The 14,613-nt window shown below is 35.1% G+C and overlaps 3 protein-coding genes across 5 annotated transcripts; all 3 read left to right on the top strand.

Annotated features, from left to right (window-relative positions):
* Positions 1-13: 13 nt before the first annotated feature.
* On the top strand, positions 14-4,099 carry LOC123317413 (serine protease inhibitor dipetalogastin-like). 3 transcript variants are annotated; one of them, XM_044903942.1, is made up of 3 exons: positions 14-145; positions 263-451; positions 1,022-1,221. In XM_044903942.1, exons 1-3 carry the CDS (start codon positions 52-54, stop codon positions 1,051-1,053), a joined length of 315 nt encoding a protein of 104 aa, XP_044759877.1. In that variant the 5' UTR covers positions 14-51; the 3' UTR covers positions 1,054-1,221. The 3 variants fall into 3 exon arrangements, with proteins under 3 accessions (XP_044759877.1, XP_044759886.1, XP_044759872.1); XM_044903951.1 differs by lacking the exons at positions 263-451; positions 1,022-1,221 and adding exons at positions 3,158-3,346; positions 3,898-4,099 and having other exon boundaries at positions 95-145; XM_044903937.1 differs by lacking the exons at positions 14-145; positions 263-451; positions 1,022-1,221 and adding exons at positions 2,879-3,040; positions 3,158-3,346; positions 3,898-4,099.
* Positions 4,100-9,072: 4,973 nt separating this feature from the next.
* LOC123317428 (turripeptide Lol9.1-like) lies at positions 9,073-12,392 on the top strand. Its single transcript, XM_044903962.1, has 3 exons — positions 9,073-9,146; positions 11,576-11,770; positions 12,199-12,392. Exons 1-3 carry the CDS (start codon positions 9,116-9,118, stop codon positions 12,237-12,239), a joined length of 267 nt encoding a protein of 88 aa, XP_044759897.1. The 5' UTR covers positions 9,073-9,115; the 3' UTR covers positions 12,240-12,392.
* Positions 12,393-13,254: 862 nt separating this feature from the next.
* On the top strand, positions 13,255-14,314 carry LOC123317443 (serine protease inhibitor dipetalogastin-like). Its single transcript, XM_044903987.1, has 3 exons — positions 13,255-13,397; positions 13,510-13,695; positions 14,121-14,314. Exons 1-3 carry the CDS (start codon positions 13,319-13,321, stop codon positions 14,159-14,161), a joined length of 306 nt encoding a protein of 101 aa, XP_044759922.1. The 5' UTR covers positions 13,255-13,318; the 3' UTR covers positions 14,162-14,314.
* The last annotated feature ends 299 nt before the right edge of the window (positions 14,315-14,613 follow it).

The raw sequence follows: 14,613 nt of genomic DNA on the forward strand, positions 1-14,613 counted from the left end.
ACCTTATCGCCCAATGAAATTTAATTATCCTGATAAAACCATTGAATTTAAATGAAATATAAATTGATGCCATCAGTTCACATTTGTATTATTACTTTTGCCATGCGAACTGAAATGGTTATGGGACTTCGTTTGTTTCTTTTCAGTGAGTATTTCATTATTCTATCAATTTTTTATGAATAATAGTCAAATATTCAATTTTTGTTTCTGGTTGATATTTTGCATGGGTAGAGTTCAATGAGTAAATCAATACATTTTTCAGTATTTCACATCATTTTAGCGGCATCTGATTCATTCGATTCGGGAGACATTCATTATTTCTTTTTGGTCAAGGCAGGAAAATGTGAAGAGTGTGTGCCATACCTCATGCTTTCCCCAGTCTGTGGTTCTGATGGGAGAACGTATTCTAATCCATACAAATTCGACTGCATGAAAAAATGCGCGGCACCAGGTTTGTACATATTGTTTGAAATCATGGATTGTTGAAACGTTTCATTTCTATTAATGGCAAATCTTTGGTCGTCATGTCAAAAATAAAGCTTTCCACAGTCCAGCAGTAAAATGTTTCGAATGCATTGCTTTCTAATTAATCATTTCGATGAAGAACTCCTTCTATCTTGAAACACTCAATACTCCTACTCAGTATGTAACCTATACATCTCTCATGTTACAATCAATGTACAAATATTACTCTGAAAATGGTGTAAAATTCAAATCTCCCACTTTTATTGAAACAGTTCGTCCTTATAATATGTCTGCAGATCTTTTGCATTGTAACCTCTACATTGGTTATCTCGAGAAACGTATTGGTAGCAAAGTTTGAAGATTTAATTTTCAAAGAAATACTACAACCTTCAGCATAAATTGCTTCTCTCGAGGAAAAAAATAACTGTGCAACGGTTTCTTCATTGTAAATGTAGGTTTTTAGGAACTAGCTTTGGATCATGTTAGAATTACTGGGAGAGAGTCATTGCAATCGATGGAGAACTACCTAATTATAATAATCAAATTCTTATTTCAGATTTAACAATTGCTCATTATGGTAGATGTTGAGAAGATTAGCAGAATATATGGACACGAGGAACACTGAACACACAACTGATGGTAGTTATAGTGAAACTAGATTTATAGGAATCCTGCAGACATGGGAAACTGTGAAAAACTGATTAATTCAATTAAATATGAAAATTGTTATGTAATAAAGGATTATTATAAAGCTCATGAGAGTCTCGTCTTGTCTAGTCTCGTTTCAAAGACGAGACTTGATATTCCGTCGAGAATTTACTGAAGTCTCGTCTCATCTCAACGAGAACGTTTAGTCAATGTTTAAGGTTAAGGGCATATGTATCTCGTCCTTATAGCACGGAAAATTTTTGTACATTTCAAATTGCTTACGAAGAATAGAGGGTTAATTAACTTACCTGGATATATTACCTCAAAATGAAAGGACTTACACAAAAAACAAATCTGTTTCCCCCAGAAAGGACTTCTTCCACCTAGTAAGTTGATATAGGTACATATGAATTTCGATGACATTTACACAAAGTTCATTTAGAAAATCATTACTGATTTTCCAGTTCAACTTGGACAAGTTATCTTAGTATCAATGTTGAAATTTAGCCATTGCATATAATGGAAAATGCAAAATATCATTAGTATGGCTCCCATATAATGAATTCCCTACTATTATGATCGAGTAAATAGCCAAGAAGTTCAGATTCAAAAAATATTGCTCTCTTCTATCAGCTGATTCACAACATAGTCGGAATATTTTTCTTCATTTCTAATACTTCATGACATTTATTGACCTAAAATTGATAATGATAAACACACTTTTATCCAGTATCGACAACCAATCTTTGAAATTGAGTAACTGTAAACTGAGAAAAAAGGTTTTATCACAGATCACAGAAACTAGTTTAGATGGAAAACTCGCTCGCTAATGAGTCAAACATCAAGTTTTATTTGAAGAAAATCTCAAAATTCCCTTCAAAAATGACAATGACTGCATTAACTTTTCACTTCGAACTGTCATCACCATGTCGCTGCAATGAACAATTGTATTCCCAATAGAGTCGTGATACCGGAAATGTTGGATTCCTACTAGCATTGACGATCAATAGGCGATCTGAGCAGCTGTTTTACTGTTTTGTCAAACTCCCTCATAAACAGAAGCTACTGAGTTGTTTCGAATGATTCTTTCTGTATTATTTGGTCAAGTTACCCAAGTGCCAAACGTCTTCTTGACATAACGAAAATGCTTCCATTTCTTCAATTATTGTGAATTCCAATCGATATTATCAAATCAAACGATATTATTGAAATAATAGATACCACATGGTATTTTATGCCATTTATGCCACTATTTCCAGAGGACAAGAGCATGATGAAGTTAAAAAGAATATGATAAATACAACTTAAAATGTCCCGGTTTTAAAAAAACAAATGTGTAACAGATGTGTCTTATGAATCATCAATGGCTAGGTGGCCTTTGAAAACCAAGAATATAGAGAAATAAGGCAGCGTGTTTGAAGAAATTGATGATGTTCAGATTCACTCGGTTAAATTGACCTGCCGAAAGAAATTCGTCTAAATGACAAACATTTCATTCTCTGAAAAGTAGGCGCATATTTTGGCCGTGGTCAATCTGTTGACCGGATTTAAATCCGCTGGAGGAGACTGTCCTTGCCAACATGAAAACAGAATTCAAATTGCTTGCTGAGGGGTACCACAATAGGCAGAAAAGACGTTGACTATCGAGTCATTTAGTCATACACTCAACAAGTCTTGTTGTCCAAACTTGATCACTATCTGCAACAATCCAATTTTAATGGAAAGAACTCTGAGCATCAGATTAATCCAAGTTTACTTAGAACGACCAATATGTGTGGGTGTACCTTATCGCCCAATAAAATTTAATTATCCTGATTAAATTATTCAATTTGAATGGAATATAAATTGATGCCAACAGTTCTTATTTGTATTGTTACCTTTGCCGTGCGAAACGAAATGGTTATGGGACTTCGTTTGTTTCTTTTCAGTGAGTATTTCATTATTCTATAAATTTTTTATGAATAATAGTCAAATATTCAATTTTTTTTTCTGGTTGATATTTTGCATGGGTAGAGTTCAATGAGTAAATCAATACATTTTTCAGTATTTCACATCATTTTAGCGGCATCTGATTCATTCTATTCGGGAGACATTCATCATTTCTTTTTGGTCCAGGCAGGAAAATGTGAAGGTTGTTTGACACCCCTCATCCTTTTCCCAGTCTGTGGTTCTGATGGGAGAACGTATTCTAATCAATACATGCTAGACTGCATGAAAAAATGCGCGGCACCAGGTTTGTACATATCGTTTGAAATCATGGATTGTTGAAACGTCTCATTTTTATTAATGGCAAATCTTTGGTCGTCATGTCAAAATAAAGCTTTCCACAGTCCAGCAGTAAAACTTTTCGAATGCATTGCTTTCTAACTAATCATTTCGATGAAGAATTCCTTCTATCTTGACACACTCAATACTCCTACTCAGTATGTAACCTATGCATCTCTCATGTTACAATCAATGTACAAATATTACTCTGAAAATGGTGTAAAATTCAAATCTCACACAGACATAATATGTCTGCAGATCTTTTGCATTGTAACCTCTACATTGATTATCTCGAGAAACGTATTGGTAGCAAAGTTTGAAGATTTAATTTTCAAAGAAATACTACAACCTTCAGCATAAATTGCTTCTATCGAGAAAAAAATAACTGTGCAACGGTTTCTTCATTGTAAATGTAGGTTTTTACGAACTAGCTTTGGATCATTTTAGAATTACTGGGAGAGAGTCATTGAAATCGATGGAGAAGAAGTACCTAATCATAATCACAAATTCTTATTTCAGATTTAACAATTGCTCATTATGGTAGATGTTGAGAAGATTAGCAGAATATAAGGACACGAAGAAGACTATGAACACAGAAATGATGGTAGTTATAGTGAAACTAAATTTATTGGAATCCTGCAGACATGGGAAACTGTGAAAAACAAATTAATTCAATCAAATATGAAATTTGTTATGTAATAAAGGATTATTATGAAGCTTATGAGAGTCTCGTCTGGTCTTGTCTCGTTTTAAAGACGAGACTTGATATTCCGTCGAGAATTTACTGAAGTCTCGTCTCATCTCGCTGCTAAGGCATAAAGTCTCGTCTCGATTCTCGTGTGAATTCACAATTGCTGAGTGGCTTCTGAAATATAGAACGAATATAGATCCTCATCAATTGTTACGCAATGTGTTTGATGAAATTATTAGTGTTCAGCAATAAATATTTCTTTCTTTGAAAAGTAGGCCTTTATATTTTGTCGTGGTCCAACTGTTCAGCGGATTCGAATCAGACTGTCCTTGCTCCACCATGAAGTGAATTCAATTTGTTTGGTGAGGGGTGTGGTCTGAGATGGCATTCTTTTCGAAATAGGGTTATTTCTATCGATATAAGTACCTTAAAAAGGTAAGCACTAGCCGAAATGATGGTTCAATGTATGGTCTATGCAATGGTTTATTCGAAATGGATTTTTCATTTATTTATTTCTTTATACTTAAGAATACATACAGGCATACGCCCACTACAGTATTCACAACAAATAACAAACATTGTACCCAGAAAAAGCAGATGAAAAATAAAAAAAGTTCACAAGATATATCCACCGTTCAACAATATTAACAGTATCTCATCAATATTATCATTGATACCTATATTTTCTGAAAAAAAGAAAAACAAAAAATCAGAAAACAAGAAACAAATTCTCTTTCTTTCTTTTCCCCTTTTTGAGATCAGGGAACAACCAGTCCAAAAATCGTCCTTAACATTCTTCTGAGTGCAAGGCAACTGTCAACAGAAAAAATATCGACCGTATTACCAATATCAGTACACGATTGAAGCATTCTTGCCAAAGGGGAGTATTTGGCACTGTTAGTACGTCTCAAGGGCAGATAGAATGTCTCAACATGTCTGAGCTGTCGCGGAGGTATATGGAAATTTATTCGCTCAATGATATCTGGAGCCTCTGAGAGACCCTTCATAAGTTTATAGATGAACATAATGTCGCCTATCTTCCTCTGATCTTCGAGAGTTAGTAGATTGAAGTGACACAATCGGAGCATGTAGTTACGTGGATTTCCGGATGTTAAGTGAAATCCTGTTTTGAAACCGAGGAATCTGAGAAATCTTTTCTGTACCTTCTCCATCCTCTCAACGTAGGTGGTGTAATGAGGGTTCCATATTGGAGAAGCGAAATTGAGTCTGCTCAAGACGAAAGCATTGTACAACGAAATAAGTAGTCAGAGACACTGTCTTGTGATGAACCCTACCATTTTATTAGAATATCTCACTACATCATTAATGTGTTCATCGAACAGGAGCTTAGAGTCGAGAATGACACCAAGGTCCTTTATAAAGTAAGATATATCTTACTAGTTCTGGTAAGAGTGAAATCAGCAATCGCATATGGGTGGAAGAAAAAAATTCCTATTGCGTGTTATAATAATTCTATGGCGAGGTAACATGAAAATAATACAGGCCGTCTCTGTGCCATCTCACCTGCAACATTATGGATGAGATGCATACATAATAACTCATGAGCTTCATATTTCGCAAACACCACTAACCACATCCATTGCATCTTACTCATATTTCTCTGAAAACAGATCGAGAAAATGTCATTGCAGGGTTAATACATGATACGTTGTCATTTTACTGACAATTCACACTTGTATAAGGACAACATCGTCGTTATAAGGTGGTAACAATACGTTCCTTGACTTTTCTGTTGATTAACGTTGAAGTTTGGTCAATTTTTTCGAAATGAAAAAATCTGTGCAAGGTTTTCCTTGTTTCCGCCAATTCATAAGCAAGCTTTCTGACGTTGGTTGTTAGTTGTTTGATCAAGATCTCTAAATTTTCCAATTACTCAAAATTCCCCTCCCTAAGGTATCAAAGAAGGTTGCTTTTTGACCTCTCATATAATTTTTCCTTCATCCTACACTTTTATTTGCACGTCGTCTCAATATTGTGGCATATTGAACGTCCTAGAAGCTCACAACCAACCCATTATTTTCCCTTGACTTTCTGATATCGGTGATAACCTTGTCTCTTGAAAATTGAAATTTTGCAAAGCTTCTGGGTATATGACAAACCTACGCCATCTCATCAACATGTATGCCAACTCACCCAGAAGCATGTGCCAGCACTTTTTTCTCTCTTCGTCACAATGGTGGACGCCAAATTGAAAAATAGGATTTGCAGTAATAATAGCATTTTCTTTAAACTGTTCCTAGTAAACTTTCGCTACTGTAAATTTTCAGCCACTTGGGTTAACTTTCCTCGCATGGGCTGACCATATATACTACTACATAATCATCGCGTCTTATTCCAGAGTGTTTGCATCAAACTCTCCTCAAATTTTGAACATAAACCGAGAAACACGTTTTATGCCATCTCATCTGCTATGCCGTCTCAGGCACACTTCCTCTACCACAAGAGGCACAAAAGACGTTGACCATTCAGTCATTTAGTCGTATAACTTGATCATATGCGAAAATCCAGTTATAATGGAAAAAAATTTGAGCATCAGATCAATCCAATTTACTCAGAACGACCAATATGTGAGGGTGACGTTAATTGTTCGCAATCACCCAATAAAATTTAATAATCCCGATAAAATTATTCAATTTGAATGGAATATAAATTGATGCCAACAGTTCACATTAGTATTGTTACCTTTGCCGTGCGAAACGAAATAGTTATGGAACTTCGTTCATTTCTTTTCAGTGAGTATTTCATTATTCTAACAATTATTGATGAATAATAATCGAATATTCATATATTTTTTTATTCTGGTTGATATTTTACATGGGAAGTATTTAATGAGCATAATCATTGCATTTTTCAGTATTTCACATCATTTTAGCGGCATCTGGTTCCTTCGGTTTGGGGAACTATTATGATTTCGATTTGGAGGAAAAAAGATGTGACTGTATTATTCGTCTGATCTACGATCCAGTCTGTGGTTCTGATGGGAGAACGTATGGTAATGAAGACAAACTCTACTGCAGGCAAAAATGCCACGATCCAGGTTTGTACATGTTTCAAAACATGGATTGTTGAAACGTTTCATTTTCATTCATGGCAAAGCTTTGGTCGTCATATGTCAAAAATGAAGATTTTCACAGTCCAGCAGTAAAACGTTTTGAATGCATTGCTTTCTAATTAATCATTTCGATGAAGAACTCCTTCTATCTTGAAACACTCAATACTCCTATATAGTATGTAACCCGTAGATCTCTTATGTTACAGTCAATGTGTGAATATCACTCTGAAAATGGTGTAAAATTCGAATCTCACCCTATTATTGAAACAGTTCGTCTTCATAATATTTCTGCAGATCTTTTGCATGGTAACCTCTACATTGGTTATCTCCAGAAACGTATTGGTTGCAAAGTTTAAAGATTCAATTTTTAAAGAAATACTACAACCTTCAGCATTGGGAATGTAATTTTCCACGAACTAGCTTTTGTTTATGAAAGAATTACTGCAAGAGAGTCATTGAAATCGATGGAGAAGAAGTACCTAATCATATTCATCGAATTCTTATTTCAGATTTAACACTTGCTTATGAAGGTGAATGTATGATACAATACTTACTATAAGGACACGAGGAACACTGAACACACAACTGATGGTAGCTATAATGAAACTGAATTTATTCGAATCCTTCGGACATTGGGAACTGTCAAAAACAAATTAATTCAATCAAATATGAAAATTGTTATATATTAAAGGAATATTATGGAAAATCAACAGTTTAGTGAAGCTCACGAGAGTCTTGTCTCGTTTTCAAGACGAGACTTATGCCCGTTTTCACCAACGATCCCTAAACAAGCCCCTATCTAAGTATTCCTTAGCTCTAGGGAGTACCTAACTCTACCCTTAATATAAATTCGTTTTCACCGTGCAAAGGTACACTTTGTTAAGGAATACTTATCTAGGGAATGCATAGGAGCTCGTAGCTACGAAATTTGGCTACGAGGGTACAGACGTAAATGGTTCACCGAATCGCACGATTTTTTATGTCTTGCAAACAATTTCCGTTTATATTCTCCTGAAATATTCCAATGTCCTGTGCCTTATATTCATTGTTTCCCTGTAATGAATTAAAAAGAAATGTATTTCATATCAGATTTCAACATTTTTTCGAAAATATAAGGATCTGTGCTCGTGACATTGACCTGTCGTTGTAGTTTGACGTCAAAAATATTAAGTTTTTGAGAGAAATTACGGAAGTATCTGGTTTTTAAATTCGAGTTATCATGGAAAGAGAAAATACCAGTGAGCTTTCGTAGAATGCATAGTACTCCGCTGTACACATTCACACCCACATAACACTGGATTATGTGATCTATCTAAAAACAGAAAGTGGAAGTGGATATCTTCGAAAAATGTTTCGAATTCATTTCATAATAAAGTTCCAGTACACGTAAAATTCTTGGCAGAATCTTGACAAAGAAGTTAGATCAAAAAAGGAGTTACCTCGGGAGTTACCTATATGAAATATTCCAAATGGAAAGATTCATGAGAAGAAAAGATGTATTCCAGAATGTGTTCATGTTTTTGAATAATGTGAAGTTTGAAAGATGAGAATGAAACAAAGTGGTATATTTTTTCTTGGATTGAATGCTATATTGGGAAACACTCTTGAAACATATTTCAACAACAGTTGAAGTATTTTTATGTGAAGTGTTAATGTCGATTAGCCAACTTTCAGTACTCTCCTTAAGCATATCAATAAAAAATTCTGATTTCTATATATTGTTCAATATTTTTTCCAAATATTCAATTTTTTATTTATAATAATTCACCCAAGTTACTTTCTATAAGAAGAAATGGAAAAAACTCTAAGCATCAGATTAATCCAAGTTTACTTAGAACGACCAATATGTGTGGGTGTACCTTATTATACCCAATAAAATTTAATTATCCCGATAAAACCATTGAATTTAAGTGAAATATAAATTGATGCTATCAGTTTACATTTGTATTGTTACCTTCGCCGTGCGAACAGAAATGGTTATGAAACTGCGTTTGTTTCTTTTCAGTGAGTATTTCATTATTCTATCAATTATTTATGAATAATAGTCAAATATATAAAATGTAAAATATATTTTACATGAGGAGAATTTAATGGGCATAATCAATATATTTTTCAGTATTTCACATCATTTTAGCGGCAACTGGTTCTTTCGGTTCGAGAGACTATCATGATTTAGATTCGGCCAATGGAAAATCATGTTATTGTCGTGTGCGTTATATCCGCAGACCAGTCTGTGGTTCTGATGGGAGAACGTATGATAATGAAGACAGTCTCTCCTGCAGGAAAAAATGCTACGATCCAGGTTTGTACATGTTTCAAAACATGGATTGTTGAAACGTTTCATTTTCATTAATGGCAAAGCTTAGGTCGTCATATGTCAAAAATGAAGATTTTCACAGTCCAGCACTAAAACGTTTTGAATGCATTGCTTTCTAATTAATCATTTCGATGAAGAACTCCTTCTATCTTGGAACACTCAATACTCTTATATAGTATGTAACCTGTAGATCTCTTATGTTACAATCAATGTGTAAATATCACAATATGAAAATGGTGTAAAATTCGAATCTCACCCTATTATTGAAATAGTTCGTCTTCATAATATTTCTGCAGATCTTTTGCATGGTAACCCCTACATTGTTTATCTCCAGAAACGTATTAGTTGGAAAGTTTAAAGATTCAATTTTTAAAGAAATATTACAACCTTCAGCATTGAGAATGTAATTTTCCATGAACTAGCTTTTGTTTATGAAAGGATTACTGCAAGAGAGTCATTGAAATCGATGGAGAAGAAGTACCTAATCATAATCATCGAATTCTTATTTCAGGTTTAACAATTGCTTATGAAGGTAAATGTAGAGGAAATTAACAGAATATAAGGACACGAGGAACAATGAACAACTGATGGTAGTTATAGTGAAACTAAATTCATTCGAATCCTTCAGACATTGGGATCTGTCAAAAACAGATTAATTCAATCAAATGTGAAAATTGTTATATAATAAAGGAATATTATGAAAAATCAACAGTTTAGTGAAGCTCACGAGAGTCTTGTCTCGTTTTCAGGACGAGAATTGATATTCCGTCGAGAATTTACTGAAGTCTCGTCTCATCTCGCAGATAATGCATCTGGATCTCGTACGAGAATCTCGAGGTGGCCTCGGAAGTTTTTCTTCCTAATTTGAAAACTGTGGAATCATTTCTTGGTATTCATATAACTTTTTCCTACGGTACGTGGAGTACACAGTACTCCTATACCAGATACCATGCCGGGCATCTCGGAAATATCAAACTAGGGAAACTATAATTCCATAAAATTGTTGTTCCAACAATGCGAGCCTATCATGCACAAGCGTAGGAAATCCCAGAGAAGTTGAAAACATCTAAACACAACTGTAGACCTGTTTCTGGATCATTGTCCCTCATCAGTACAGTACAGTATTAATTATACAGGGTAATTTCATTAATTGTTGTATCCCAATACTGAGAATAAACCTACAAAAAGATTGGAAAAAAACATCGGTGCGATCAAACCCTAATTAATTAGGGCTACTTGCGACTGTGTGCCCTCCTGTGACTGAAGAGGCCCAGGCGTGACCTACAGATCCTTCCACACTCCGGGCATATGCATAGTCACCAACCAGATCTGGCCACCGCTGTATTCTTCTCGAGTCTCCATTATAACTGTGGACCAAAAACCTCCACTGCGATCTATCTAACTCTAGTTTTTCCCAATTATGATTGGCATTAACTGATTTAGGGTTGATGCAGTTTATCCTTAAACCGTTCATACTGACCCCTGGTTTCGGAGCTCATTCTGTGAATTCGCCATAAAGAGCTTTTTCGGGGAATCTTGTGTCTTGCATCCTCAGAATGTCGCCGCACCATCTGAGTTCGGCTCTCGTTACTTGAGTCTCAATTGTTATACAACTCGCGCGCTGCAAGACTACTGCATTTGAAACTTTGTGGAACCATCTGATGTGCATTATTTGTTAAGACAAGACGTCATCTAACACAAAAGACGTTGACCATCGAGTCATTTAGTCATATACTCAACAAGTCCTGTTCTCCAAACTTGATTACTATCTGCAACAATCCAATTATAATGGAAAAAACTCTAAGCATCAGATTAATCCAAGTTTACTTAGAACGACCAATATGTGTGGGTGTACCTTATTATACGCAATCACCCAGTAAAATTTAATAATCCTGATTCATTTAATTTATGTGAAATATAAATTGATGCTATCAGTTTACATTTGTATTGTTACCTTTGCCGTGCGAACAGAAATGGTTATGCAACTGCGTTTGTTTCTTTTCAGTGAGTATTTCATTATACAAACAATTATCGATGAATAAAAGTCAAATATATAAAATGTTAAATATATTTTACATGAGGAGAATTTAATGGGCATAATCAATATATTTTTCAGTATTTCACATCATTTTAGCGGCATCTGGTTCCTTCGGTTCGGGACACTATCATGATTTAGATTTGGCCAATGGAAAACCATGTCATTGTACTGTGCGTTTGAGCAGTTTGGTCTACAGCCCAGTCTGTGGTTCTGATGGGAGAACGTATGATAATCAATACAAACTCGACTGCATGAAAAAATGCACAGCACCAGGTTTGTACATATTGTTTGAAATCATGGATTGTTGAAACCTTTTATTTTCATTAATGGCAAAGCTTAGGTCGTCATATGTCAAAAATTGAGATTTTCACAGTCCAGCAGTAAAACGTTCTGAATGCATTGCTTTCTAATTAATCATTTCGATGAAGAACTTCTTCTATCTTGGAACACTCAATCCTCCTACATAGTATGTAACCTATAGATCTCTCATGTTACAATCAATGTGTAAATATCACTCTGAAAATGGTGTTAAATTCGAATCTCACCCTATTATTGAAACAGTTCGTCCTCATAATATGTCTGCAGATCTTTTGCATGTAATTTTCCACGAACTAGCTTTTGATATAAAAATTACTGCGAGAATGTCTTTGTAATCGATGAAAACGAATTACCTTATCATAATCATCGAACTCTTATTTCAGGTTTAACAATTGCTTATGAAGGTATATGTAGAGGAAATTAACAGAATATAAGGACACGAGGAACACTGAACAACTGATGGTAGTTATAGTGAAACTAAATTCATTCGAATACTTCAGGCATTGGGAACTGTGAAAAACAGATTAATTCAATCAAATATGGAAATTGTCATATAATAAAGGAATATTATGGAAAATCAACAGTTTAGTGAAGCTCACGAGAGTCTTGTCTCGTTTTCAGGACGAGACTTGATATTCCGTCGAGAATTTACTGAAGTCTGAAGTCGACTTTCGTTGGACGGTAAAAATCCGGTTAGTGTGCTAGCAACTGCTACGGATAAAATATCGACCGATTTTATTCCGGGCCGTCCAAAATCGGTGTGTGTGCAACTAGGCTTACAGGTATACTCATGTCAGCAACTATCGAGACAGCTGTGGTGAAAATATTGAACAGTAAAGGCGCTGACACGCAACCTTTTTTCATTCTTGACTTGATTAAGAAATGTTCGGTTGAAGAGCCATTATGCTGTATTCTAGCGGTGTTGTTGGTATGGAGGCTTTTACACACTGCTAAGAATTTTTCGGGTACTCCAAGGCGTCCCATGATTTTCCATAGCGCTCTCCGATTCACCACGTCGAAGGCCTTACTTAAATCGATATAGGCTGTATAGATCCTTGATTTTTGTTCACGGGCCTTCTCTTGCACCTGTCGCAGTGTTAAATTATACTGTCTTCGTAGCCGAGATACAGGATGTTTTATGAATTTTACTCGTTTCTTTCTGTGGTCAATTTGTTCAACGGAGTTGAATCCGGTGGAGGACTGTCCTTGCTCCACCATGGAAATATACTTCAAATTGCTTGCTGAGGGGTACAAGAGGCACAAAAGACGTTGACCATCGAGTCATTTAGTCATTTACTCAACAAGTCCTAATTTCCAAACTTGATTACTATCTGCAACAATCCATTTATAATGGAAAAAACTCTGAGCATCAGATTAATCCTCGGATTAATCCAAGTTTACTTAGAACGACCAATATGTGTGGGTGTACCTTATTGTACGCAATCGCCCAATAAAATTTAATAATCCTTGTAAAACCATTCAATTTGAAGGGAATATAAATTGATGCCAACAGTTCTTATTTGTATTGTTACCTTTGCCGTGCGAAACGAAATAGTTATGGAACTTCGTTTGTTTCTTTTCAGTGAGTATTTCATTAATCTATCGATTATTGATGAATAATAGTCAAATATATGAAATGTAAAATATATTTCACATGAGGAGAATTTAATGGGCATAATCAATATATTTTTCAGTATTTCACATCATTTTAGCGGCAACTGGTTCTTTCGGTTCGGGAGACTATCATGATTTAGATTTGGCCAATAAAAAATCATGTCAATGTACTATGCGTATGAACTACAGCCCAGTCTGTGGTTCTGATGGGAAAACGTATGGTAATGAAGACAAACTCTACTGCAGGCAAGAATGCTACGATCCAGGTTTGTACATGTTTCACAACATAGATTGTTGAAACGTCTCATTTTCATTAATGGCAAAACTTTGGTCGTCATATGTCAAATATTAAGATTTTCACAGTCCAGCAGTAAAACTTTCTGAATGCATTGCTTTCTAATTAATCATTTCGATGAAGAACTTCTTCTATCTTGAAACACTCAATACTCCTACTCAGTATGTAACCTATACATCTCTAATGTTACAATCAATGTGTAAATATCACTCTGAAAATGGTGTTGAATTCGAATATCACCCTATTATTGAAACAGTTCGTCCTCATGATATGTCTGCAGATCTTTTGCATGTAATTTTCCACGAACTAGCTTTTGATGTAAAAATTACTGCGAGAATGTCTTTGTAATCGATGAAAACGAATTACCTTATCATAATCATCGAATTCTTATTTCAGGTTTAACAATTGCTTATGAAGGTAAATGTAGAGGAAATTAACAGAATATAAGGACACGAGGAACACTGAACAACTGATGGTAGTTATAGTGAAACTAAATTCATTCGAATCCTTCAGGCATTGGGAACTGTGAAAAACAGATTAATTCAATCAAATATGGAAATTGTTATATAATAAAGGAATATTCTGGAAAATCAACAGTTTAGTGAAGCTCACGAGAGTCTTGTCTCGTTTTCAGGACGAGACTTGATATTCCGTCGAGAATTTACTGAAGTTTGATGTCGACTTTAGTTGGCTGATCGTTTGGACGGTAAAAATCCGGTTAGTGTGCTAGTAACTGCTACGGATAAAATATCGGCCGATTTTATTCCGGGCCGTCCAAAATCGGTGTGTGTGCAACTAGGCTTACAGGTATACTCATGTCAGCAACTATCGAGACAGCTGTGGTGAAAATATTGAACAGTAAAGGCGCTGACACGCAACCTTTTTTCAT

This window comes from Coccinella septempunctata, chromosome 1, assembly GCF_907165205.1.
Source record: "Coccinella septempunctata chromosome 1, icCocSept1.1, whole genome shotgun sequence".
Taxonomy (NCBI): Eukaryota; Metazoa; Arthropoda; class Insecta; order Coleoptera; family Coccinellidae; genus Coccinella; species Coccinella septempunctata.

What these genes read in the sequence shown, in the direction of transcription:
- LOC123317413 (XM_044903942.1), top strand. Translation starts at nt 52, where the DNA reads ATGAAATATAAATTGATGCCATCAGTTCACATTTGTATTATTACTTTT. An exon ending in ACTTCGTTTGTTTCTTTTCA is followed by an intron (nt 146 to 262) that starts GTGAGTATTTCA and finishes TACATTTTTCAG; the next exon opens with TATTTCACATCATTTTAGCG. An exon ending in GAAAAAATGCGCGGCACCAG is followed by an intron (nt 452 to 1,021) that starts GTTTGTACATAT and finishes TTCTTATTTCAG; the next exon opens with ATTTAACAATTGCTCATTAT.
- LOC123317443 (XM_044903987.1), top strand. Translation starts at nt 13,319, where the DNA reads ATGCCAACAGTTCTTATTTGTATTGTTACCTTTGCCGTGCGAAACGAA. An exon ending in ACTTCGTTTGTTTCTTTTCA is followed by an intron (nt 13,398 to 13,509) that starts GTGAGTATTTCA and finishes TATATTTTTCAG; the next exon opens with TATTTCACATCATTTTAGCG. An exon ending in GCAAGAATGCTACGATCCAG is followed by an intron (nt 13,696 to 14,120) that starts GTTTGTACATGT and finishes TTCTTATTTCAG; the next exon opens with GTTTAACAATTGCTTATGAA.
- LOC123317428 (XM_044903962.1), top strand. Translation starts at nt 9,116, where the DNA reads ATGGTTATGAAACTGCGTTTGTTTCTTTTCA. An exon ending in ACTGCGTTTGTTTCTTTTCA is followed by an intron (nt 9,147 to 11,575) that starts GTGAGTATTTCA and finishes TATATTTTTCAG; the next exon opens with TATTTCACATCATTTTAGCG. An exon ending in GAAAAAATGCACAGCACCAG is followed by an intron (nt 11,771 to 12,198) that starts GTTTGTACATAT and finishes CTCTTATTTCAG; the next exon opens with GTTTAACAATTGCTTATGAA.